Source organism: Pteronotus mesoamericanus, unplaced genomic scaffold (genome assembly GCF_021234165.1).
Source record: "Pteronotus mesoamericanus isolate MK-2021 breed Mesoamerican mustached bat unplaced genomic scaffold, CSHL_Meso_final scaffold_21, whole genome shotgun sequence".
Lineage (NCBI taxonomy): Eukaryota > Metazoa > Chordata > Mammalia > Chiroptera > Mormoopidae > Pteronotus > Pteronotus mesoamericanus.
The window spans coordinates 24,150,689-24,176,756 of NW_026555310.1; the positions used below are offsets into that span (position 1 = coordinate 24,150,689).

The 26,068-nt window shown below is 35.2% G+C and overlaps 2 protein-coding genes across 2 annotated transcripts in view; one reads left to right on the forward strand and one right to left on the reverse strand.

The window, feature by feature from the left end:
• Positions 1-14,000: 14,000 nt before the first annotated feature.
• Positions 14,001-14,900, reverse strand: CAPZA3 (capping actin protein of muscle Z-line subunit alpha 3). The gene has a single exon (XM_054590908.1). The coding sequence runs from the start codon at positions 14,898-14,900 to the stop codon at positions 14,001-14,003; it is 900 nt and encodes a 299-aa protein (XP_054446883.1).
• Positions 14,901-16,763: 1,863 nt separating this feature from the next.
• The window catches only part of PLCZ1 (phospholipase C zeta 1), a 36,649-nt gene continuing 27,344 nt past the window's right edge, over positions 16,764-26,068 (forward strand). Inside the window, exons 1-3 of the mRNA XM_054590801.1 lie at positions 16,764-16,925; positions 20,452-20,683; positions 24,637-24,838. Coding sequence (XP_054446776.1) covers positions 16,764-16,925; positions 20,452-20,683; positions 24,637-24,838 — 596 coding nt within the window. The remainder of the gene's footprint in view (positions 16,926-20,451; positions 20,684-24,636; positions 24,839-26,068) is intronic.

Consider the following 26,068-nt stretch of genomic DNA (forward strand, 5'->3'; position numbering starts at 1 on the left):
TTCTTTATAAGGACACTAGTTATCTGACATACAGCTAGTCTTTTTGTTTCATTATTATTGCAGCATTAAGACTTTGAACTCCTGAAGAGCTAAGATTATCAATCACATTTCCTTTCAAATCCCACAGTTCCTGGCACAGGTATGTTTTCGGAACAATCACTTGAAGAATAAATTGATGGAAAGTAAATTCCTTAAGTCATAAGTCCAAGGTTATAAAATATTACAGGCTGTGGTTTATGCTTTGCTCCATCGATGGTAGATAAATTTATCTTGATTTAGATATTTCTGGGTTCTGTAGGCTTTTGGAAAAAGTTTACTGTTGGTGTCATTTGAAGTTTCTCCATGGTCACTTTCGCAGGAGAAAGCTTAAAAGGGTGGGAATGCAGAAGAGGGGCATGGTTTTGTTTGATGGACGGCTCCCATTGATTTCTAACTCTGGAGTGGATGGATGGCAACGGCAGAGGGGTTGGGAGGGAATCTCTTGCATTCTCCTGACTCCATATTTTCCCACCTTAGCCATCCCAAACTTCTTTTGGCTTCAGTGCATGAGAGCTGTATTTTAATAATATGCTTAAATATTATTGTGCATATTTTGAGTTTCACTATAGGAATGCCCATGATGTTTTCTACTGCTACAGTATTAACTGTATAAATACACTGTTTCCTGAATCACATCTCTTGGGGTAGATATAAATTGGCTCTCTAATATCAAGTCTTGTACTTTCTGTTGTTTGTGCCAGACACTTCAGGGCATCCTGAGGATACGTGTGATTGTGGCAAGGGCACAAAGGTATCTCCAATACTTATTTGAAAAGTGTCAACTAATCTTCTGTTATGCTGTCATTTTCAGGAAAAATATCACTCATCATTTTATAGCTAAATTCCTTTGAATGCAGCCCTCTGCTGAAGATAAATGGATTTTATCTTTGTGATTTTGCTTTTTCTGACATATTCATTGAAATACAATAAGTACAAATTTTCAGATGAATAGTTCAGCAACTTCTTTCTGTTAATTGTCTTTACCATCAGGAAACTAGTTGAGGCAACAAAATAATGGTGAACGATATTGAGGAGCAGAATGGGGGAAACTGGACAAGCAGGTAATTTATCTACTCCATGGAGCAGTTTTATTAAAAAATTGTTACAATTTTTGTGCACGTCACAGTAAAGCTGTTCTATATCTTTATGGTCAGACTTTCATAATTTCCTACTGAGCTGGTAGGAAATACACTAACTTAGCAATTTCAGTTAGAATCCTCCGCAACTCACAGGTCCTGGCCTCTTGATCTCTCCCAGACAATGCATTGGTCCCGGTGGCAGCCTATGAAACCAAACTCATCTTTCCCAGTCACCCCCTAGGCAAAAAACAGAGATGGATTTTCTTTTCCACTTCCAGCTTGTGCTTATCTTGAATTCAACCGCAGACACATGCATGGCATGTCTGGGTTCATTCACAGCACAGCCTTACCCAGTCCTCGACCTCAGTCTTACCTCAGGAGACCCTCCACAGCTACACGAGCTGAGGATGGAGTGAGATGCTTTCACTCTGATGAGTGAGGGGAAGGAGGAAACACGTGGAGGAAGTGCTGCTTTCTCTTTGGGGGCCTTAATAAAGTTCATGCTGCTTCTGAATAAGTAAAACAATTTTTAGTCTGCTTACTTTCCATTTAGTTTTCTCTTTTTGTGCTGATAAGTATTTATTTGGGCTTGCTTATTTAAAAAAAATTGTTTCCTTGTTCTCTTGTTTCAGTTTTTTCCCACCCATGTATTTATTTTCTTTCATTACTCATAGCCTATTTCTTTCACCTGTCCTGAAGAGAAAACTCTTCCCATACATTTCATATGTATTAAAATATATGTATTCCTGAAAAGTGGGTATATTTGTAAGCAACTATTTTTATTTTTTTAATCAGTGTGTTTATTTTTTAAAATTTACATTATATTTTATTGTTTATGCTATTAAAGTTGTCCAGATTTTTCCCCTTTTGCTCCCCTCCATCCAGCACCCCCCGCTCCCTCAGGCAATCACCCCACAAAGTTGTCCGTGTCCATGGGTTGCGCATATATGTTCTTTGCCTAATCCCTTCACTTTCTTGCAACCAGTCCCCATGTGAGAATCCATTTTTAACTTCTGCATTTGTTATTGTGATATGAATGGCACCATGCCTTATTCTTTGTTAATCTAGCAGTGTGCTCTGAAGATCCACCCACATTGCTCTGTGAGCATTACTTCCAGCTGTCCATGGTCCTCCTTTCTGTACCTTTTAATTCACCAGTGCTGGACTTCCCAATTGTTAGTAACTTACCACCACCACAAACAACACTGCTGTGAGCATCCTTGTACATGTTTCCTTCCAGACAAGTGTGAGAATTTTGGAAGAAAATGAACCCAGGAACAATGGCTAAATCATAGGGTATGCATGCATTTAATTTGACTGAATAGTGCCTGGTTGCAAGAGCAACAGCATCTTTTGTCTAACTTTCCCACCAGTAATATATGAAAGTTCCTACACACACACGCACACACACACACATTTACATGCAAATACACATCTTTACCATAAGTTACTTAAACTAGCTTCTAATTTTTGCTTTTTAAAATAGATGTAACATAAAAATAACAGTTGTTTCTATGTGCATTTCTTTAATTATCCCATGTGCTTTTTGATTTCATATTCTGTAAATTACCTGTTTATATATTTTGCCTCTGTTTCTACTAGGATTGTTCTCTTCTGGCTGACTTAAACAACTTCTTGTGTCAAACTGTGTGTGTATTAGCAGAAGATGGATAAGATTTACTTCTCTTTTTATATAGTGTCTCAGTAAAGACCTGTGTAATTTTGTCATTCATCAATCACTTGAAGATATTTTTTTATTATGCACAAGTTTATTTCAGTGATTATGGAACTTTAATAATCTTATTCATGAATATAATTTTAAAAGATCTTTTGAAAGATAGGAGCATTAATGTTAACTTGACTTATTAAGAAGTTGTATATTCTTTGTTGATACCATTCGCTTGGAGGCAACTTGGCAACATAAATGGGAAAAGAACTGTTAAGACTTACTTTGTTAGGACAAGTTGCTTCAATTATCAGAAGGTAAAGGGAGAATAAAATTAGCATCTAATCTTACTTCTGTAATAATGAACAGTTAAATAAACTGTACCACTGTAAAGGAAGTGGGACTGGGTCTTTCTAAGCATCCTCTTTGAAATTAGGGATTGCTCAAGCTCATTCTTGGAGTCCATCCCCTCATTTATACTTCTTCTAAGTTCTGCCTTGAACTTTGGAATAATAGGGGAAATAGAACAAACTGTGAAAATAACACTTGACCAGGACTAGAGCATTAAATAAAGTTGCATGATGTTAAAAAGAGCACTCAAATTCTCAGGACTCACTTCAAGTTCCCAATATATAAATGAAGAGATAAAGTGGTAAGATGGTTACAATCTATCTTAGTCAATCTTTCTTAGTCAAAAACCAAAACCAACTCCCCCCCCCCCCAATACCCCCCATCTCCTGAAATTCTCTCCAAGCTTTTAGGGCTAGCAGAAGCCTTAAACATGAATTTAAGACAAGGATGGAATGAGTTGTAAGGAAATATCTGAAAAAAGAAGAATTCGTTGTAAAATTAGAACATATAATGTCTAATTAAAATATATTAACTTGGTAGATAAATAAAATTTACCCAATAGTCTTGATGTATATTTTGTAATGGACTTTTGAGCACATGTATGGTATTTTTATGTCTGACTTATGAAGCTCAATATAGGAATAGAAATTCGTAACTCTCTGACAATATGCCTTTTATGAAAAATGGTAAGTTTTCAGCCAACACTAGACTTCCGCAAAATGTGTTCTGTGGAATGTTAATGTTTTATTGGAAAGAAGTTTCCATGAATAAACATACTTGTTCAGCAAATATTTATTTCTTACCATGTGTCAGGCATTGTTTAATCTCTAAGGATATTCTGGTAAATGAGATAAACAAAGTTGCTGATGTATAGGGTTTGCATTCTGGTGCAGGAAATCAGAGTTTTAAAAAGCAAATGGTGATGAGTGCTATGAAGAAAATAAATATGGTGGCATGGTGAGAAGTAATTGGGAAAGGCCAGCTCTTGAGAGGGGTTTCAGAAAGAGGGTATTTGAACTGAGGCTTGAAGGATGAAGAGAAGCTAATGATGAGAAGAGCTAAAGGACATAAATTTTCGGGCAAGTACGAAGGTCTTTGTGTAGGAAAGAGCTTGTCATGGAAAAGGCAGAGAAGGAAGCCTAGTAGACCAAAAAGTGTTCAGCAAGGAGGAGAGTGATGGCTGGTAAAGTTTGAGAGGAATGTCTGGGCCAGGGGTCCTCAGGCCTTGTCGGCCAATACGGAAAGATTGAACTTTAAAGAAATTAAACTCCTTGTGTGCCTTAGCAGGAATAAGCAGGGGATCAATTTATATCTTTAAAAGCTCACTTTGGCTTTTAAGAGGCTAAAAGTGGAAACAGAGATACCGATTAAGAGGATATTGCACTACTCCTGCAAGAAAGGATGGTGTCATGAATTAGAATGATAGCAGCAGTGATGGAGGGAAATGGGCAAATATTTCTTTGGAGGTCAAACTCAGAGACCTGACAAGCAGATTAGATAAAGGAAGGACTCGGGAATGATTTCCGGATAATGCTCAACTAAATATTTTTTTTAGAAGCAGACTATCTCAGAGCCTTTAATATGTTAATGTACATGAGATTCTCCCGGTGGGGACATATATAACATTTTTGAACTTGTTTTTTTATTGAATCCCATATAATTCTTTTTAAACCTTAGGACGTTCTTGTGTCAACATTTTCAGATTGGCATTCACCTCTTGGTGACTTAAAATTAAGATATTTTGTACAGAAGATATCTATATTTAAAGGAAACTGCAATAGAGTTAATTTTTTTCATTTAATTTAAGTATCCATCCATTTAATTATCTATCTACCTATTCAACAAATATCTACTAAACACAAACTTTGTTGCAGATTCTGTAATGGAATTGCCAAAGTAAATAAGATCCTTTTCTTTAATGCATACATCTGTAAAAAATTATTCTTTAAAGATTAATTTAAAAGAAGGAATTGAGTGATGGGGAGAAAAAAATGGAAACAGTAATACGTCAGTGAAAATGTCTTGCAAAATAATTTTAAAAGAGAGTTAAATAAATTTGCAGTAACATAGGGAGGATGTGGGTATTGCAGTCCTTTCAAAAAGAAGAAGCTGAGATACATATTTGGACAAGTTGGGAAGCCAGGTCAAATTGTTGTTGAGATTCTGAAGGGTTTGATACAGGTGTTCGTAGGTACAATGAATATGGTATGACATGGATATTGGCAGGTGGGTTAGAAGTACATTCTGGACAAAGCTGAGTAAGTTAATGCAGGTTAACTCAAATTTTTCATAGTCCAATTTCCTGTGAATAGATGTGTGTTGGGAGTCAGTGGTAGTTCCAAGAAAATGCACTGAATGTTACTATGTAACTATAAGCAGCCACTGTCATAGATTTTCTTCTATTTCTTGAGATTTTGCCATTTGAGATTATGACATTATACAAGGATTTCTTGAAATTTTGAAGAGATTCAGTTTGACATCTGATTACGATGGCTAGACATGGCTAATTTGATTCCAAACAAACACTACAGACCCTTCTTGAACTTAGGCATTCGTTATGCTACAGTAATAGTTTGGCAAAAGAGCCCTGATTTTTTTATTATTATTTAAAAAAATATTTTATTTATTTATATTTAGACAGAGGGGAAGGGAGGGAGAAAGAGAGAGAGAGAAACATCAATGTGTGGTTGCCTTTCACGTTCCCCTTACTGGGGACCTGGGGAGCAACCCTAGGCATGTGCCTGGACTGGGAATCGAACCGGCACCCTTTGATTCACAGGCTAGGGCTCAATCCACTGAGCTACACCAGCCAGGGCCTAATTTTTCTTTATTATTATTTTTATACATCCAGAAGAATTGGAGCTGTTGGATTAAAGATTGTTTATTTAAGAATGAAATATAAAAAGAAGTACTGAAGTGAATGTAGGAAATACTCATTAAGAAACATTAGGATACTCTTCAGGTATCTTTGCTAAAAAACCCCCCAAATAATATATATAGAATTTTCCCCTCTCTTCACTCTTTCATTCCATGACTGCTTCTGAACTGAAGGCTGATTTGCATGCTTTTAGGGTCACAGGTCACATTCCGAAGGAATGAAAAAATAAATCTGTTTAATTAGTAAATCCTATATGCACTATAAGTTCTTTTTTTATTCATAGAAGTTTGGAGGATGAACATGGTGCTTGCAAAGTAAAGGTAGTTCACACAGTCTAAAATAAGGCTAAAAAGTAACTAGAGAGAGAAGAGTGTGGTAAGCATTATGTTTATGCAATAAAATTAATTGTGGAAAACTGTTGTATTTATAATCTACATGAGGGTGTTCTTTTTAGGTGAGTTGAAATTGATTAAAATACACAGAAAAATTACTTGAAATTCTTACAAACCCATCTTTTACGTAGCACCACAAACTATTACTTATTTGAACTAATGACTAATGAACTTATTTGAATTAATTTAGAAATGAATGAATGGATGAAATATACTTAGTAAATCCCAGGTGTTCTAAAACAGAAGGCTGTAAGGTGTCAGAAAACACATTCAGGTGAATGAACGCACATGTATTGTCTGCTGCTTTCCCCATCAGATCCCCTTTCTTTTCACTACTCTACTCCTGGCCTTGGGGCTGATGTGCATGGACTGAATTAATGGGCTCTCTTGTCTTCCAGTTTTTGATTGGGTTTGGCAGTGGGGAGCTCTCACAGAACCTGGAGAAGAAGAACATTTATGACCTTGAGTCTCTTGCTGGGAGGTCTCTTCAAGTTGGCAGTAGCCCTCTCAGAGGGTTACTGTCCTTCCTTTGGTGACCCAATATATTGACTCCTCCTTCTAGGTTAATCTTGTCCTAAACATATGAACTACTCTCAAGTTACTCCACTCTTCCTTGTGTTTCCAAATCTTTGTAGATAATCCCTTCATTATACCCTCTTTGAACTATTCAATTTGTATTTGTATCAGTTTCCTGTTGGGACACAGATTGATTAAATTTTGAAGATAGACCTTGTCCCTGGAGTTTCCTTAAGGGGTCTGTATGTCCATGAGGCAAATAATAGACATCAGGAATGAATTGTCAGGGAAATATAGTGTGGGAATTACATTCTTTTTTTAAAAAAGATTTTATTTATTTATTTTTAGAGAAAGGGGAAAGGAGGGAGAGAGTGAGAGAAACATCAATGTGTTGTTGCCTCTTGAGCGCCCACTACTGTGGACCTGGCCCACAACCTAAGCATGTACCCTGACTGGGAATTCACAGGCTGGCGTTCAATCCACTGAGCCACACCAGCCAGAGCAGAATTATATTCTTTTTGTGTGCCAGATATTGTGAAAGATCTCTAAAATGCAAAACTGCACTTCCAATTCTAAGGCATTTATAAATTAAAATTTCTGAAATGTGGAGAGTTTGGTTGGATTAAACATTGATGCTTTCAGAAACTTTCTGTTTTCTTTGGAAAACACTGCTTGTGAAACTCTGGCCAACTTAAGAGACTGATGGAAACTCTCTTATCTTGGACATTTATTCCCCAACCATTTATTGCTCACAGTATCTGTGAAACATCATGCTAGGAGTGCATTTAACCCACATTTAACAAACAAAATATCAAAGAAGCCATATATTTTAACATTACCTGGTGTCACAAAAGCAGTAATTGGTAGAATCAGAACATGTACTTAGATATGCTGACTCAAAGTTTCATAGATTTCTACTACATTGTATATGAGTGAAACAAAAATCCCTCCTTTAGTTCATTAAGAGAAATAGGGCAAATATGTATATCTAATATTGAAATTAAGATAGACAAGTACCAAGGCAAAATTAGAGATAAAATATGTTCACATTTAGGAAATGTAGGGAGCACTTATGGGGAAACTTCTGTTAGGTTTCTTGGAAAAGGTGGTTAAGTCCAGTTTGTCCATGTTAGATCCATGGGAGGAGTAGGGACACACAGATCAGGGAGGACTTGGCAATGCTAAGTTAGAGAATTGGAAATGTATTCCCCAGCCAATAGGCACCTTTGAACTTGTTTGATAGGGACTGTGAATAATAAGAGTAACTCTTTGAGATTTATGAAAATTAATTTGACATACTGTCATAGAATAGATTTATTTTTAAAAAGTGAAGGTAGACCAGTTAGAAAAATTGATAAGCGAGAAGTAATATATTATTGATACAGTGTCAAAGGGACTAAATAAAAAAAAATACTTGCAGAGACAGAACTAAAATTAATGGCTTATTGAATTTTAGGATATAAGAAATAAGGAGGCCTGAAATTTTGACCTTGAGTTAATGGCAAGATAGTTCTTCTAAGAGTAGAAAAAAAGAAAGAGTAATTTTCTTGAGGGGGAGAGAGGCAAGAAAGAATAAAAGTTTAGTTCTGGAAATGTTGGTTTTGACACTGTAAGGTAGAATCTGTATGTAACGCTGGAAATGTGACAATGAATCCTAAAGTCAAGTTGATTGGAGTCATCTGTATGATTATTTAGTAGTGGCCTTGTTTTCACTTGTAGAGCATGGAGGAACCACGTTGGGAGGATGGCAGAGGCAGTGTGGGCCAAGGGGGACAATGCCAAGATAAGATATTCTTGGAGGTCAAGTAGAACTGGAACTGAGAGAAGTGCTTATACAAAGCTATTCTGGCAGAGTGTGGTCAAAGCTATACTTTAGAATATAGTGCTTAGTGACAAGCTCCATAAATATGGGCTAGTTGTTGAAAACCTTGGTGAATGAGGGTGATAATATCAAAAGAAGAGGACAGACAAGTAAAGTTTGGAGGAAGCCTACGTTTGGATGTGGGGTAAAGGGGAGGAGGATAAATGAAAAGGTTTAGAAAAGGGGAGACTAAGATGTGGTTGCAACCTAGGAAATAAAACTTTTCCAGGATAAAGAAATATTCATGTTCTCATGATCACAACTGAGGGAAGGTCATTGGAATGAACAGTTGTGATATTGAAAACTTTTGAGAATAGGTTTTTATTAGACTGTTGGACTGGCAGCCAGAAGGTTCAGAGTTAAGGCAGATTGAGATGGTATAAAGGGTTGGAGTTTTAAAGTGTGACAGATTTGAATTGGAATCCCCTTTCTGTCACTTACCAGCTGTATCAATTTGGCAAAGTTACTTGAGGTATTCTTAGTTTCCTAAGCTGTAAAAAAGAATTCCCAGTTGTACAATTCTTATAAGGATTCAATGAGGCAGATGAAATTGCTTGGTAGAATGCCTGGAATAAAGCAGTGTCTTAATTAAATCCATTCCTTTAAGAAAATATTAAAAGGTAAGGAAGCAAGAAAAAAATAGGATGATTTTTTGAGAAGTTTCATAATGAAAAGACCTGAGAAATTTGTAGGGAAGATTTTTTTAAAAAAGATAGTTGGAACTAAGTATGTTTGCTGATAGAGGAGAGGAGCCAAGATTGGACTGAGGAAGTGAGGAGTCGAAAATGGAGAAGGTGGGCAGGGTTGAGAGGGTTGGCAGAAAAGATGAAGGGGTTATAAAATTAGCCATGAGATATAAAACACAGCAATATAGTCAATAATATTGTCATAACTATGTATGGTGGCAGATGGGTACTAGACTTACTGTGGTGATCAGTTTGTAAGGTATACAAATGTTGCATATGTGAAACTAATGTAATATTGTATGTCAACTATAATTAAAAAATAAATTAAAAAAGTGAGAAAATCAACAAGTACCCCCCCCACCCCATCCCGACACTCACAACAATAAGTGATGATTCAAGAGATGATAGGACAAAAGATCAAGGATTTTGGATCAAGTACAGAGAAGAAAGAGTTAATCTTAGAAAAAAAATACATTGGAGACTATTTGGAAGGAGAAGAATGTAGATATATTTTAAATATAGAGAAAAGGAGCTGTAGGTGCTCTTTCTGATAGCACAACATCATTTAGTAAGTGAAGGAATGACAGAAGTAGAGCTTGAGTAGAAAAATTTGAAATCATGTCATGAATAAGGCTATCGGAGTCAATAAAAAAGAATAAATTGATTGCTCATCAACAGTAAGAGATTAGTGACTAATGTGGAATGGAGATGGGTTTTGCTAGAATTTAGGAAGCAGTCACCTGGAAACCACTCTTCAGAAATAGTAGTATATCCAGAAGTCTGCTGAAAATATCTAAGTACAAGAGCCAAAATATAAAAGGTGTATCATGGTAAGAAAATTGAGGAGAAGAGAAGTGTAATAAATCAATAACATAGCCAAAAATTGGCAGAGTGGCAGTGACCTAAAAAGACTTTTCATATTGCTTCGCTAAAATCTAATCAACTATGGGGACTTCATAAATATCCTGAGAGTCTAACAGGAACCTTATTTAATTATCCAAGACCTGTCTGATATGTAGAAGTGAGTAGCTGGGTCTTGTACATTATGCTGAAGGTTCAAACAAAGAAGGAAAGTTAAAGCCTGCTGTAGTCCTAAGGCGAGTCCAAGCTAGGGTATGTCCTGGGACAACAGGGACCCACCCTGACATAAAGGAAAGTGTAAGAGTGTATGTCCCTCATGGAGGGCATGATGTGGTCATTCAACGAGCCCTCTGGACCAGCCTTCTAAGGGGAAGGGCGGAAAATCTTTGACAGGGAATCATGTAAAATGGAAAGAAATATATAACTTTTAAAGAATTTGATTTTCTTAAACTTGGAGAACTCTCCATTTGAACTAGGGAGAAAAAACACAGGTTATCTTCAGAGCAGGAGGGAGTCAACAGTAGCTTCAGGGTGCAACCAGCTGCCTTAGAATCAGAGATCATTAACGTCAGTCTTGGGGTCCTGCAGATGAACAATGGTTTCTAAAGGGACAGCATGCATTGATACTTTATACAACTTTAAGGCTAATTAAACCTACCACACTACATATCCTCATTCATTCATTCACTCATTCTAGTATCTACCATATGACAGACAAGAATGGACTATATACTGGGAATAGACAAAGTCCCCATTCTGATGGAGCTTACATTCTAGTTGGGAATAGGATTAGCAGGGATAAAGTATTGGGATATTAAGAAAACACTACACTGAATTTTCAGGATCAGAAGCACTTTGTGTGTATGTGTGTATATGCTGAGGCATGCAAGTATGGACATGTTCATAGTGTAGGTTTAAATGAAGAGATGTGTGTATGACAAAGATACAGAGAAGAGTTAGTAACTGTAGATTTCCTGGCTATGCCAGCCTCTGTGTAAAGACAATAACTAACAAATAATATCATTATGGAAATATTGTTGGTATAATGTAACATAAGTTAGTGAAATACTTTTTTGTTTTGTATTGTTTTAAGATTTGTTGCCTATCAAAGAAAAAGTTTGGCATTCAAAATTGCCAAGATTACTACTGTAAGCTAGGCATTCACTTTTGCTATTGATGGGATTATAAATTGTTAGATCTTTCTAGAAAGCAATTTGTAATATGTACTAAGGCATTAATATGTCTATATCTTTTCAACATGCAATTTTAGGTAATTTACCTCAAAGAAAATAATCCACAATGTAGGCAAAGAGATTTGCACAGAGATACTCACTATAGCCTAATTAATAACCGAAATAAAATACTAAACATTTAAATTATGTATGAATAAGGGTTGTCTTGCTATGGTTCATGAGCACTATAAATAGCTTGTAAATAATTAAAATTATGTTCTCAGGGAATTTTAATGGCATAAGACAATATTTATAATACAGAGAGTTATGGATAAAAATCAGGATACAATTTTTTATATGCTGTGTATTCTGAACATTTTAAAAAATTCCATAAAATTAGATGGAAGAAAATAGGCCAAAATATATTTTCTATGATTTGTACATGTGAATACCAATAAATATTATTTTTAAAACCCCGTGCTAGAGTAGGAGTAAATGCCTCTGTGGTTGTCCCATAAACCATTGAGTCTTATTCTGGAATGATCTAGGAAATCAACACTTACATATATAACTGTAATATCAATTCAAATTTTTGCTAAGGAATTTATCAGATACGTATATTTTAATGCAATGAGAGCAATTTTTTTGCTGTTTTTCTTTAGAAAGTTTTTTTAAAAATTTTTTTAACATGACAGATAAAGGTTTATCCTTGATTCCTTCCATCGTGAATCCAATGAAAGAGTAGAAATGACTTTATTGGGCAACAGTTTTATAGGAAATTTGTTAAAGTATTTAGAAAGCAGAGATGTGTTACTTTAAGATTAAGACAATATTTCTTAAAGAGTGGTTCTGGGACCTTCCTGTTTAAAATACTGATTTCCTAACCTACTAATTCAGAATCTGAGGATGGATACTGGGAAGCTGTATTTTTAAAGATACATCCTAGGTAATTCTTTTGACAGTCTCTAAGAACCACCAGTTGGAAAAGAGAGATTTGAGATTTAGAAATTCTTGTATAGGATCTTCTTTGCTCCAACATTTATTAAGTAAAATTTGGCATTTTCTCAATTGCATGGATGCTAAATATACTTTGATTCCTGGATAAGTCAGAATTGGGGAATGGGGCCTATCTACTGTTCTACTGCAATCTTATTAGAGAGGCTGAGATTTGGAATTCTTTAACAGCAGACACAAGAGGTCAGTAACATTGCTGGGAATGGTGATAGGGTATAAGTAATCATTCTTGGCTAGAAAATGACAGTCCACCAGTTCCAGTTCCTTTGGGGGTGTCCTTTGGCTGGAAAGCTTGTCTAAATCATTGTAGAGTTCACAACTCTGGAGGAAATAGGCCCCCATGAAGAGCTGTGATACTCTAGCAGCCTGTCCAACCTGTGGCCTGTGGGCTACATGTGGGCCAGGTTGGCTATGAATGAAGCCCAACACAAAATGATAAATTTACTTAAAACCTTTCTTTTTTGCTCATCAGCTTTTGTTAGTGTTTGCATATTTGATGTGTTACAGCCCAAAACAACTCTTCTTCTTCTAATGTGTCCCAGAGACTCCAAAAGGTTGGACACTCTTGCTAGAGGTTAAGGATGCAAGGGCTAGAATCAGACACACCTGTCATTTGTTATGTACCTGGAGACACTAAACAACTCCAAATCTTAGATTCTTCTTATGTAAAACTGGGTTACTACCAGTGTAAGCCTAATCATGAAAAATTGTGTACGAATCATTTAGCACAGGATCTGGCATAAAGCAAACGCTTATAAATGCTTATAGTAATGACTTCACAAGAGCTCGACTATATAAACTTGGGAGGTTAAGCTTTTTCAGTTGATTTCTCAAGGACCTTGTTAATGACCAGAAAAGCATAGTGATTTGAGTAATCGCAAATTCTGTGTGTGTGTGCACGCACGTGCGTGTGCGTATGCGTGTGCGTGTGTGTGTTTGTGCTTACATATGCCGGGGGTGGGGGGTGTTAGCAGTGGAAGGATCCTTAATCTGAGCTAGGTTTTTTGATATCTGTTGGTTTCATCTAATCTTATAATGTCACTTATTGAAGTTATCCCCCTCAGGGTTGGTTGTAGGATTATACTGAATAATATGAAGTCTCATTTGAAGGGTGACTTTCATTTGCATACCTTCTACAGTTTCAAAGAGAGTAAAAAGTCATTCATATACACACATGCACATGCACAGAGCCTTAACCCTGGCCACCTCTATAATACTTCTGGGGTGCCGCATTCTATAGAGCTATTTTAGTTTCTAATAAAAGTCTCTGGCTTTATGATGGTCACTGCCATGAAACACATTTACATAACCCCTTTCTTGCCTTATTGATATTTCTGGAGTAAGCTTACTTATTACAATTTTCTCTAAGTTGAACTTTCATTTGCCAAGTTACAAGTTTCTCTAGTGGTGTCTCAACTTTAGGAAAACAACCATCCCCCAGAAACATGACTAAACCAAGGCAAGACAATTACCAGGAGCATTCATTTATATTATCCAGTTGCATAGCACACTTCTTGAATAAATGACATATCCTAATTTAGGATACATCACCAGATTCAGGTCAGAGAGTATCCTCTGCCAGTCAATAAGAGTGCGGGTCACTGGGAGATCTCTTCGTAGGATTCTTCTCAGGGCTTCATTTGATAACTCCTGTAATTCTTCTAAGACTGCAGCTTGAAATTTATTCTCTTGCTCTTCCACAAGCCTCGCAAAACTTAGAGCCAGTTGAGCTTGGTTAACTATTTCCATGCTTTCTTTCAGGTCCTTGGAGATTTCAATATGAAGGTTGACATTCTTGAAGAAGTGAGCTTGCACAAAAATTCTGCCTGTTACTTGGGTTAGAAAGGGGTTTACCTGGAAAACCCATTTAGATTTCCAAAGGCCATTCCAGAAATTTCCTGTTTCATAGCTGTGATCTTCAATGCAAGCTATCAAGAACTCCCTTTTTTTTACAGTTTTTCTTAGCACATTGCAGTTTCCTGTTGGATAGTGATCATTCACATACAGTTTTAAGGCACACAGAACAACATTTCTCAGGTATTCTGTCTCATTCCGAATGATACCATGACTTCGGATGTCTTTTAACTGGTTTTGAAGCAGATCGAATTTGAAAGAAAGTTTGGTGTGGTAGTCAAAAAATCGGAAGTCACCTACTACATTATGGTGAGACAAGAGGACCGCATTTCCATCGATGTAGAGTGGTACATAGTATTTTTGGCAGTGTTGATGGCCTGCACACTCACCTTGATGGTGCATGAGTTTTTCATCACGGATAAGCAGACAGAGATCATCAAAGGCATTTACAAATTCCCCTGGAGGAGCCTGTATTAACAGTCTGCGGATTGCTTTTTCTTTGTCTTTCTTACTCAGAACAGTACGTGACATGTTTGGTTGCAGCAGAAGCAAAGCTTCTGAAATAAAGAGTGCTTAAAGGATGAGAAAACATTCCATGAGTCACCTTTCCCATCAAGATGTTCAGTATTCAAGCTTAAGATTACTGTGTCTAACCATGAAAACAGTCTGGCAAGCACTGAGTCTCCTGATGAAGTCATAAAGAACATTTCTCTATGAAGTGTGTTACTTTTGATGATATCACAATGGGTGCTCAGAAAAGAAAAGACAGCCACTTTACAGTATGGTGCCCAACAAACTGGTTATCTGTATTTTGAAGATATTAAGAACTTAGCCTCCTTAGCAGCCTTCTTCAAAAGTGGTGTGTCTCTGTATACATTATATGTTGCCAGGGATGTAGAGGAGCAGCCCAGAGTTGTTAGAGAGCGTTTTACAGCATTTTGCACCTTCTGGGACCACAGTGGCATTGACTTATAATCCGGCTATCAGAATATCTCTTAAATCAACTGGAAAGCATGGTATGATGAGAAGTTTGAGGTCTCTAAACAAGATAGCAAAAGTAAGAAGATGCAGTTCACAGAAAAATGCCAGATAGCAGGAGATGCAACATTTATAAACATTGTGGGTTTGGAGATGGTCAGAACATAAGAAATAAGCCAAAAAAGTTTCAAGGGCAGTGAATTGCAAAGACTATATCTTGTGTATAATTTCTGTGGGAATTAATTGTGAGTTAATGCAAAGAACAAAGACAACAAATCACTGTGCATTTTCTCCTTTCTCTCTAGAAAAAGGGCAGTGACAACAGCCGATGAGTATCATGAAATTCCTTTTCTGCAAAGGGGCAGAGTTAATTATATTTGGAACCCATGACAACACCCAACGTGAAGAGACTTCTATGCAAGGAGAAAGGGAACGACAGGTCATGAAAATATGGAGAACAAATATCCACTCAAAAGTCCCCTCTATTCCTCTTTCCTCTTCTTTCTCTTACTTTATCCCCTTTGTTCTCTTCCCATTCTCTTTGAAGACTCCTAAAGACTTATTTACATATAGACTTATTCTTTCCATATCTGTCCTGAGCTTTTCTGAGTTTTCCTAGCTTCTTGTATTTTTTCCTTATAAGAACAGGAGCTTTACCATAGTAAGTCTTAATCATTAAATTTAAAGCCTTCTTATGAATTCTAACAATCTGAAATTGAGTGGAATATTGAACAGTCTTTACCAATACTTTTCATGATTTTATAGACTGCTATGTTATTATCAACCTTAGGTTTTTGAATTGAAGTGTTCTAATTTTTGTAGTGTACCTATATAAAATAAATGAGCTTGATTATTTTATTTCCCCTTTCATACTAAATATACAGTCATTATGGCATTTTACAACCTTTCCGATGTTACCTACAATGTTGTTTTTTGGGCATGTGTGTAGCTGGGCATTTGACTAACGTAGTAACCTTATAGATATGGTTACTATTTATTGAACACTCAGTAGCAGAAACTGTTCAGTGATGTATTATGAACTCAGTTAATGTCCCCACTTAAGTATTATTTTGACCACTTTTCAGATGAGGGAACTGGAGCTGAAAGGGCTCGGGTGACAGGGATGTCCTTGAAGTCTGTCTGCCTCCAAAGTCCATTTCTTTAGGCAATAGATTTTATTTCCCAAGTAAATGACTTGATTCCATAAATGTTTATTTTTATTTTCCTATAATTTTTATTTTGTTATGTCCTTTTATACCATAACTACAGAATAATACTTACCTAGTTTTGTTTTAAATATTATTTATCATAGAATTACCTTGTCATTTAAGCACAATATGGACTATTCTTTAAAAATAAAAATGAACTGAAGAGAGATCAAATATTCCTTTAGGCATTTTAAGTACATAGCTTTCTATGAGAATTTCCTTAACTTCCTTTTTTGTGTTTCATACGTGGTTCCTGTCAATGATTCGAGATGACTTTAGAGGTGGAAAAATTAACCTAGAAAGAACTCTGAAATTACTTGAAAAATTAAATATTCAATGTAATTCTATTCATGTGAAACATATTTTTAAGGTGAGATGCTATCTATCCCCTGCCTTCCCTATTCTAGAAAGAACTTAATCTGAAGTAGTGAAATGTCAGTAGCTTTTTGGATGCTTTATGCAGAAAATACATATGAAAAATTAGTGTCTTAAGAATTAAAACAATAAATTATGCTAAACATATTTATAATGAAGTTAGAATTTAGATAAGGAGGTAAAACAAGGTGTCTATAAAATTTGAAATAATACCAGGTAATAATAAGGTTAGAACAATCAGTTGAGTATATATGAATGCTCACATTAGATTAGGATCAATCTTATGATTAGGTTAAAATCCTATGCATGATGGAATGATAAATAAATTGAATGTTAGAAAAATTGGTAATCTTGAGAAAAATTGTATTTTACTCACCTCAAAATAGAAAATTATGCCAAAATTTCTTTTTGTTTAAAGAAGATCTAGTAGAAAGGGGACCTGGCTCAGTTCTGTTACTGGATGACCACTAGAAAGAGGACAGAGGGAAAGATTCTAAAATAAGTCAAATGTTTAGCTGAGTTTTGTAAATTCTGCAAATGGCAAATTTCTTGGTGAATCAGGCAAGACTACTAGGCTGGCTAGTGCAGTATAGTTAGAAATCCTGATTTTGATTTTTGGAAGTGAGTAGCGAGATAAAACAATCTACGTTGAAATTGTTACCGCTAACACAAACTGGGAAGCTTGTGTTTCTTTCCTTGCAAGCTCACCAGCTGGTCTGACATCGTTTCATGGATGTTGGTAGAGGCAGGCTACCTGTTCAGAGAAAAAAGATAGCGATTACCAGAGTATCCGCATTTGGGTGCTATTTTTCTAAACACCAGTTCCCAAAGTACGATGATGTGAGGAGGGCCAGGTGACATGTACAACAAATGCAATGGGTTTCATTACTAGACAGCAACCTCAAACTTAGGGAACCCGGACCTTTTATTAAGGGCAGTAAGCCTGTCTGACCTTTGCCCATGAGGGTGTCATTAGCATTATTATTGTGGACAGTAAAAAAATCTGTTTACTCCTGTAGAGGGAGATACTATCTCTTCATTATGTAAACATCCTTGAAAAGCTAGTCCTGAGGAAGGTACATTGGGGCTTCTGCTCAGGAAAGTGCCGAAATCCAAGACTGATGGAGAACTGCCTCCCAACAAACTCTTCTCTCAATAAGATATATTTACACACCACAAAGAGGAAGATTAAAACAGAAAAGCTGCAACTTCAGGAGAATGCAGTAAAAGACAAAAGTTTCAGAGTTATTTCAATGAATCCATATAACTTGTGTTGCAATGAGCAATCAGAATTTTAACCTACTCATATCTAATAACACATCTGAAGAACATAAGTTTTTGTGAAAGGTATTTACACATAGAAATTTCCCCAGTGGTGTTGTCCAAAGGAAAAAACAGCTTCAATGCTTTCAGGTTTAAGAAGATTCACATTCAACATACCTTAGGGGCAGTAATTAAATCTCTATCAAAAGTGAAATATTGTAAATCTTATTCAGTGATTATCAGGTTGCTTTCAATTATCTGTGTGATAGAGATATCTGTTTGAAATGCACTTGAGTGAAATACATGCCATATGCAAAGGTATTGTGTGGTATGCTCAACAGTTATAACAAGTGAAAAATAGCTCATTAGTTAAAAGTTATGATTATTCAGGCATGGCAAGGCTGAAGGTCTATTTTGTTTAGCGAAACCTTTTTGAAGTGGCTATGAAAACAACGTTAATTATAAAAATCAGAGAGGCAGAGATCGCCTAAGATACTTTAAAAAAATCTCTTTAAACTGACCCCAAATACTTTAAAAGCAGAAATTACATATAAACAAGGTTTATGACCATAATAAACCATTCTTTTTTAAAATTGTTGTTTAATTACATTTGTCCTAATTTTTACTGCTGCTCTTCCCTGCCCCATCCCTCCCAAACAGTCAATCCCCACCCCGTTGTTCTTCTCCATGGCTCCTTTATACATGTTCCTTGACTTGACCCTTCTCCTTCTTTCTCCCATTATCCAGGTCCCCTCTCCTCTCTGGTAAAGCAATTCCCCTATGCCCTCTAATAAATAATGCTTGTTGCCTTGTGCTAAACTGCCATAGATTTATTAAAATGTTGATTAAGTAGAATGCTTAAGGAAGGTGTATTGGCTAATTGAATTGTCTGGATAGCTGATGATTCAGATTCTTAAATACCCTACTCTTCTGCTTCAACTTTGGTTGCTAATCTTTCATCACTTTATGGGTACACCTTTTAGCCAGAATAAGTAACGTCATAACAATTCTTATTTTGGTGACCCAAATCTTCCAGTGTCTCAGGGCCATTGTTATTGGCAAGCCGAGTGGGCATAGAAATTTTCACTCTGTTAGACCCTAGCTGTGTGGGTACATGACAAGTCAGCACTCTCCCTGAGCAAATGTCTTAATCTGCAGAATGAGGATACTAATATAGTTATTTTGCAGGATTTTTCAGAATATTAAATGATATTATTTGTGAAGGTACTGAGCAACAGGCTTGGCAAAAAGTAGGCACTCAGTAAATTAGTTGAAGGTATGCCCATCATTATAAAAAAATATAGGAAATTGTATTTCATTTATTGATTTCCTAAGAAGCTGACAAATTCTGACATGAATTTACTTCATCACAGTGTGGACGTGTATTATACAATTTGTGTAGTGACAATTCAGGGATGGGCAAAAGTATATTAAATTACCAGCTATTATTATCTAAGGATAAATCATAAGTAAGATAATAAAATAATTTCATGGACACCTGCTCTTTAGTTTCTACTTATCCCCTCCCATCTGGATTGTATTCTCTCTGTTCCCTTAGATGCCATTCTCCATTTCTTCCAGTTGGTAATGCACAACTAATAATACTCAACTTCTGCTTTGCTAGTCATTTCTTACTCAGAACCTGACAGTGTCTCTGGTGCTTTTAAATTGGATGCAGCCCAATTTCTTATCTCTTATAAAGTTTAATCATGGAATTTCCAGAAGAGCCAGGTGAATCCATTTTTTTTTAATTGGTTGTCATTGCTTCACATCCTTCAGTGATTATGCAGATTTTACTTCCGTAAGATATTACCTAACTACTGCAGCTTCTGCAGTTTACAGTGATCTTGAATGGCTCTGATTTACTCTGACATTTATGGTGCAGGCTGCATATTCTTAGCATGGGATTACGTACTGTCTAGCATGGTTTAAGAAGGCACTGAAATAGAGTGGAATAGAAAAAGAAAATGTGTAATTCAAAGACAAACTAGAATACTCATCTTTTCCCAAACCTTATCCCACTCCTACTATGACTACTAGGTTTTAAGTGGTGATGATCCGCTAGCCTTTCCTCAACTTTGGCATCACTTCTTGAAGTTTTATATATTTTATCTGAGATAGTAATCCAATGTAAAATTCATCTTCTTTCAAGAATAAGTTGCTACATATATGTATTACACAAATACTCTAGTTTATCCAGTTTGTGTATTTTTTATATTCACAATGTGAGCCCACTAGTGATTTTATTTTTTTAGTAGGCTAATGACAGGATGAAGCAAGGAAGAATCACCATAGAAGAATTTAGAGCAATTTATCGAATTATTGCACACAGAGAAGAAATTATTGAGATTTTCAACACATATTCTGAAAACCGGAAATTTCTTTTTGAAAAAAATCTGGTCGACTTTTTGACACAAGAGCAGTATATGTTTATCAAGAATAAAAGTATTGTCTCTGAGATCATTCAAAAATATGAGCCTATTGAAGAAGGTATGCTTGCATTTCAAAGTTGTCAAATATTTACATTCAAAGTATTTTTTAAAATGAACTAATAGTTATCAAATTCAAATTTTTGGATGGGTCAAATTTCTTCTGGAGAATACCAAATATTGGCAGTTTTAGTTTTGTATTTTATAGAATGTGTGTGTGTGTGTGTGTATATATCTTTTAGAAAGCTAGGTTGTATAACCATGGCATTCTTTCCTATTTCATTGTCCAGCTCCTTTCTTTTAACTGCTTTTGTTTATCTGTCAAGTGTTCAGAGATAAGCTTGAGAGTAAAAAGCAAGACGAGGATTCTGTTACATTTACTGTAATAGAAGTAAGTGGCTAAATATTCCTTAATAAGATAAAAACCCAGTTATAACCAGTCTTCCATTTTTATGCATTATGTTATTGAAAATATATTTAAATACTAAATTAGCTAAATGAAAACAATTCTAGAGAAGAGATAAAATATTACAAAATTACTAATTTCTCCACTATACACATAATAGACTATGATATTTCATAAATATTTTCAAAATCTTGCTTTTTTTCATTTTTAAATAGAGTCATCTGGTTTAAATTAAATGACCACTTAGGCTAGTGATTTCAACTTATGTGCTACAAAATTTTTAAAACATGCAATACATGACTATTTAGTCAGGGGCTCTGACCTTTTTTTTCTTAGATTGTCAAATAAAAAAATGACGCAGTTCAAACAATAGCTGTCTCGTATGCATGAATCCAAATTATACCTATTTGTTTTGGTCAGATTGGCAAAAATATAGTTTTGGTGTACTGCAGAATTTTAGTAATTTGTTTATGTGTGCAATGAGATTAAAAAAAGGTGAAACTCCTTGACTTAGGCTAGTGACGTGTCATATGGTTTTTTATCTTTGTCCCATCCTTCAATGGATTAAAAACCTTCAACATTTTTAATTTATGCTCATCTCTAAATAAAACAATGAAACCATAATATAATAAAATATTTACACAATTGCCAAAATAGCAATTAAGTTAAGCATGGTGTTTAATCCTACAGAAGTTAATTGATAATTTAAATTAAATATTTTAAATATTTATTTAAAAAAAGAGGTACAAAAGTCCAAGTTCCGCCTTTGAAAGTTGGTTTATTGCTACCAGTGTTTAACATATGATAATAGGGGTTTTAATAAAACCAAACTTGTTTCATCATCGAGTCACACATTGATAATTTATTCAAGTATTTATTTGTGGCAACCAGGTATGTTTTTAGGGGCTGGAAATACAGTGGAAAAAAATAAAGCAAACTATATCTTACATTCTTGATGAAGGTTGGAGGAATTTTGATAATGGAGAATTAGACATATAAAAGGATAATTTCAGAGAATGCTGTGTACTGTGGAAAAAATAAAACAGGCATTCAGAGAAAGTGAACAACCCGGGAGGTCAACTTTAGGTTGGGTGTTTAGGAGAGTCCTCCATGAGGTTGTGATATTTAAACAGAGACCTAAATGATGAGAAATAACTAGTCAAATGACAAAATGGAACTGTCTGAGTTGAGGGAAGACATATGTTGAACCTGAGTTGGAGAATTCGAGGAACAAGAGGACTGTGGTTGAAATTTTAAGAATGAGGGTGACATGAACTTGGAGAGACAGGCAGGGATCAAATCACGTCCGCCTTGTAGGCCATAATTAAGATTTTGGTTTTATCACTGAGTCTCACCTAAAAACTTCGGAGGGTTTTAAGCATTATAGTAGTAGGACTAAGTGCAGCGCCAGCAAGAGTTTGGTCAGATCACCATTAAAACTTTTGCAGGTTTGTGACAAGATAGAGAATTTGCACCAGGAGGTAAAACAACTGCACCAGTAAGCACATCTGATGAGTTCAGCCAATTTTTATTTATTTATTTATTTGGGTAGCAAAGATTTTCTCTAAGGAAGTAGTGAATTGATTTATGTCCTGGCTTAAGCTCTTTATGTCATTGATTACTGGAAACAGTCAATTTACCGATAAGCATTTTCAGTATTACTGATTTAATGAATATTAAAAAAAATACTTGGGCTATGTTATCTAAAGGTGGTAAAAGATACAAAGGGGTAATGGAATTTAAAAAGAGAAGTATAAAAGTCCAAGTTCTGCCTTTGAAAGTTGGTGGCAGTGACATTTTGGAATTGTTTTCATTTTAACTATATTACATTGTTCTGTTCATCCATTTCATCTTTTGAACTTCTCTCTGCCTCTCACACATTTATACACAGCCAAGTCTTTGCATTTCTTTTACATGCTTATTGATCACTTTAGAGACTTATTAAGGCCAATTTTAATTATGATTTTATAGTCCCAAATGCTTCCAAGCTCTTCCATCTCATCCCATATTGGTAGGCAACATGTACCAAATGAGGTTTTTAAAAATCCATGAGATTAATTCTCATCTCAATCTAGTAGTTTTTAAGAGCCCAAAATGAGCTTGTTTTCTCTTCCATTACCAAAGAAATTTACTTAATTATTTAATAGGTAAAAAAGGTTATAAGCCAATCACTGCTAATTACACTGGGAAAAAGAACTGATTTATGCAAATTATTACTGTCACAATGTATGATGCATTTGCCCCACACATTCCCATAAATTTACGTTGTTTTGAAATAGAAAGTTGCATGCTTATAAATATTCTATGTATTTTCTTCTAGCTTCCATTATTTAAAACCAAATAGTAATAGCAGTTTTGAATCCTGGCTTTTTCACTGTGATGACGGCCTAACATTTACTTATGTCACTATATATTTTTTCTGATACATTATTTTTAAAAGCTGCTTAGTATTGTATCCTATTTTGAGCTTTAATTTGTTTCCTCCTCTTACTAAGCTTTTATAAATAATGCTAGTGTGAGCATTCTTGCACATCAATCTTTCTTTGTGTCTCTATCTATAATATAGATTCCTGGAAATAAAATTCTTTGCTAAGGATCACTCTCTAGTTTAAAGTGAATACTTACACCAGCTCTTATTTTGAGATGAATGAATCATCAACAGCAAAAACAACAGCAACTAACTTAAAGCTAGTATAGGGGATAAGTACTATTATTACTATAATTCCAAAAATTGGGACAGGTTAACTAACATGCTCATTATATAACAAGTAAATGGATGTAACCCAAGCTATCTGATTCCAGAGCCAGTGTTCTGCTTAAAAAGATAACTTTGGTATAGATTATGCTATGTATAAAAGTTTAGAGATAATTTACTAAAGATGATAATGTGTAAATGACCCAACAATTCCATTTGTTGCTATGTACCCAACAGAAATGTGTACCTATTTGTACCAAAAGGCAGGCACTGGTTGATTGTAGCTAAACTCTTTGTAAAAGCTCCACACTGGAAATTATCTAAATGCTCATCAAAAATAAAATTAATAAATAAAATGTGGTATACTCATTGGAATACTATACAGAATGGGAACACAATGTCTATATGCAACTGCAAGAATAAACCTTAGAACCAATGTTGAGCAAACTACAAACTGGATGAGATCATTCCTATATAGTACAGTTACAAGAGAAAAGTAATATATGCTGCCAGAAGCCACACCATTTGACTACCCTTGGGTAGTGGAGGGGAAAGACTAAAAGTTAGCAGGAAGGAGGCTTTAAGGATGCTGTAGTGCTCTGATCTGTGACCCGGCTGCTGGTTACCTAGCTGCTTAGCTTGTGGAAATTCATTGATCAATGACATTTGTACTTTTCTTGTACATATATATGTTTAAACCATTAAAAAAAATCAGAGATAATACATTCCATACAGAAGAATAAAGAGTACTGATTAGAAAAATGTGTTTCCAATGAAAAATTAAACATAATATTAATATTAATTCTAAATGAATATTTTAGAAACATGCTCTACTACTGAATAAGTTTTAAAGTGAGATATAAATTTTATACTGCTAATGATATTTTACATCCTTTTTACTTATTTTTTATAGTTAAGCAAGCAAGCCAGATGTCATTTGAAGGTTTTACAAGATACATATGTTCATCTGACTGTCTGCTATTTAATAATGAATTTGGAAAAGTTTATCAAGATATGCATCATCCATTAAAAGATTATTTTATTGCAAGTTCACATAACACATACTTGGTATCTGACCAACTAGTGGGACCAAGTGACGTTTGGGGATATGTAAGGTATTTATTTTGATTTTTAAATTTATTACATTTAAAAACACTTTGAAGTTTCTGCTGGTATCTACCTCCACTGGTAGTAATTCACAGTAAAAGCAGGCTATGCATGTTAGGAAAACATGGGGAAGAGCAACATTTTCTCTTTTTCATTGAATTTATTGGGATGACATTAGTTAATAAAGTTATATAGGTTTCAGGTCTACAATTCTCTAATATAAAATCTGTATATTGTGTGTTCTCTAATATATCATTTGTATATTGTGTGTTCACCACCCCAAATCAAGTCTCAGGGAAAAGCAATTTTGATTTGTGCATATCTTGGCAATCCAACCTTTGGGTGACTATGTAATTTATTCTATGCATTAGTATCATACACTTTTCATCCTAATTCTTCCTGATGGCTTCCTTTCCCCAGTTACTGGTCCTCTGAAGTCCTGAAAATAATTTTAATACTTCTTATAGTAAACAAATGAAGAAGACAACATATTTAGCTGATCATAACATCCCAGATTTTTAAAAAATATGGTTAAAATGAATTCTCAGACATCAGGACACAATACTATGAGTAAAGCCAACAATAATAAAGTACATTGTATGACTTGGCATTTGTAGATAGTAATATATAGAGATTTGTATGTCAAATTATTTACATTGATTAAAATCAATATATGCCACACCTTTAATTTTGCATTCTACTATGTATTATACTGTCAATACCAAACTTCATTTTAGCCAGTCAGCTGAGGATACAGTGGTTAGCAAGATTTTCAAAGCTGCCACCCTCATCTGTTCATGGAAATATACATAATAAACAAATAAACTAATATTTTCAGGGACTGATGAGTAATATGAAGACTATAACCTAGGGTAACATGATACAAAATAACTCTAGTTACTTTGTGTTACTTTAGTTAAAGTTTCAGGAAAAGCTTCTCAAGAGGCGACATGGTTGTGGTCTGAGTGATGATAAATCTGGTAGGAAGGGCATGCTAAATAGAAGTAATCATAACGGCTTGGCATGTTTGAATGAAAGAGAGCCAGTGGATTGGGACAAGTAAATGGAGAATGAAGGGAAGTGAGTTTGAGGAGGTACACAGGGTCAGTTAAGGAGGGTCTTAGGGAGCAAGGTAAGGAGAGTGGATTTTATTCCAGTTGCTTTGGGAAGCCATTGGAGGGGTTTTCCTTACAATAATATAATTTGATTTACTTTTTACTGTGGAAAAAAGACTGATG

Excerpts from the sequence above, each read along its gene's own strand:
- CAPZA3 (XM_054590908.1), bottom strand. The coding sequence starts at position 14,900 with ATGTCACGTACTGTTCTGAGTAAGAAAGACAAAGAAAAAGCAATCCGC.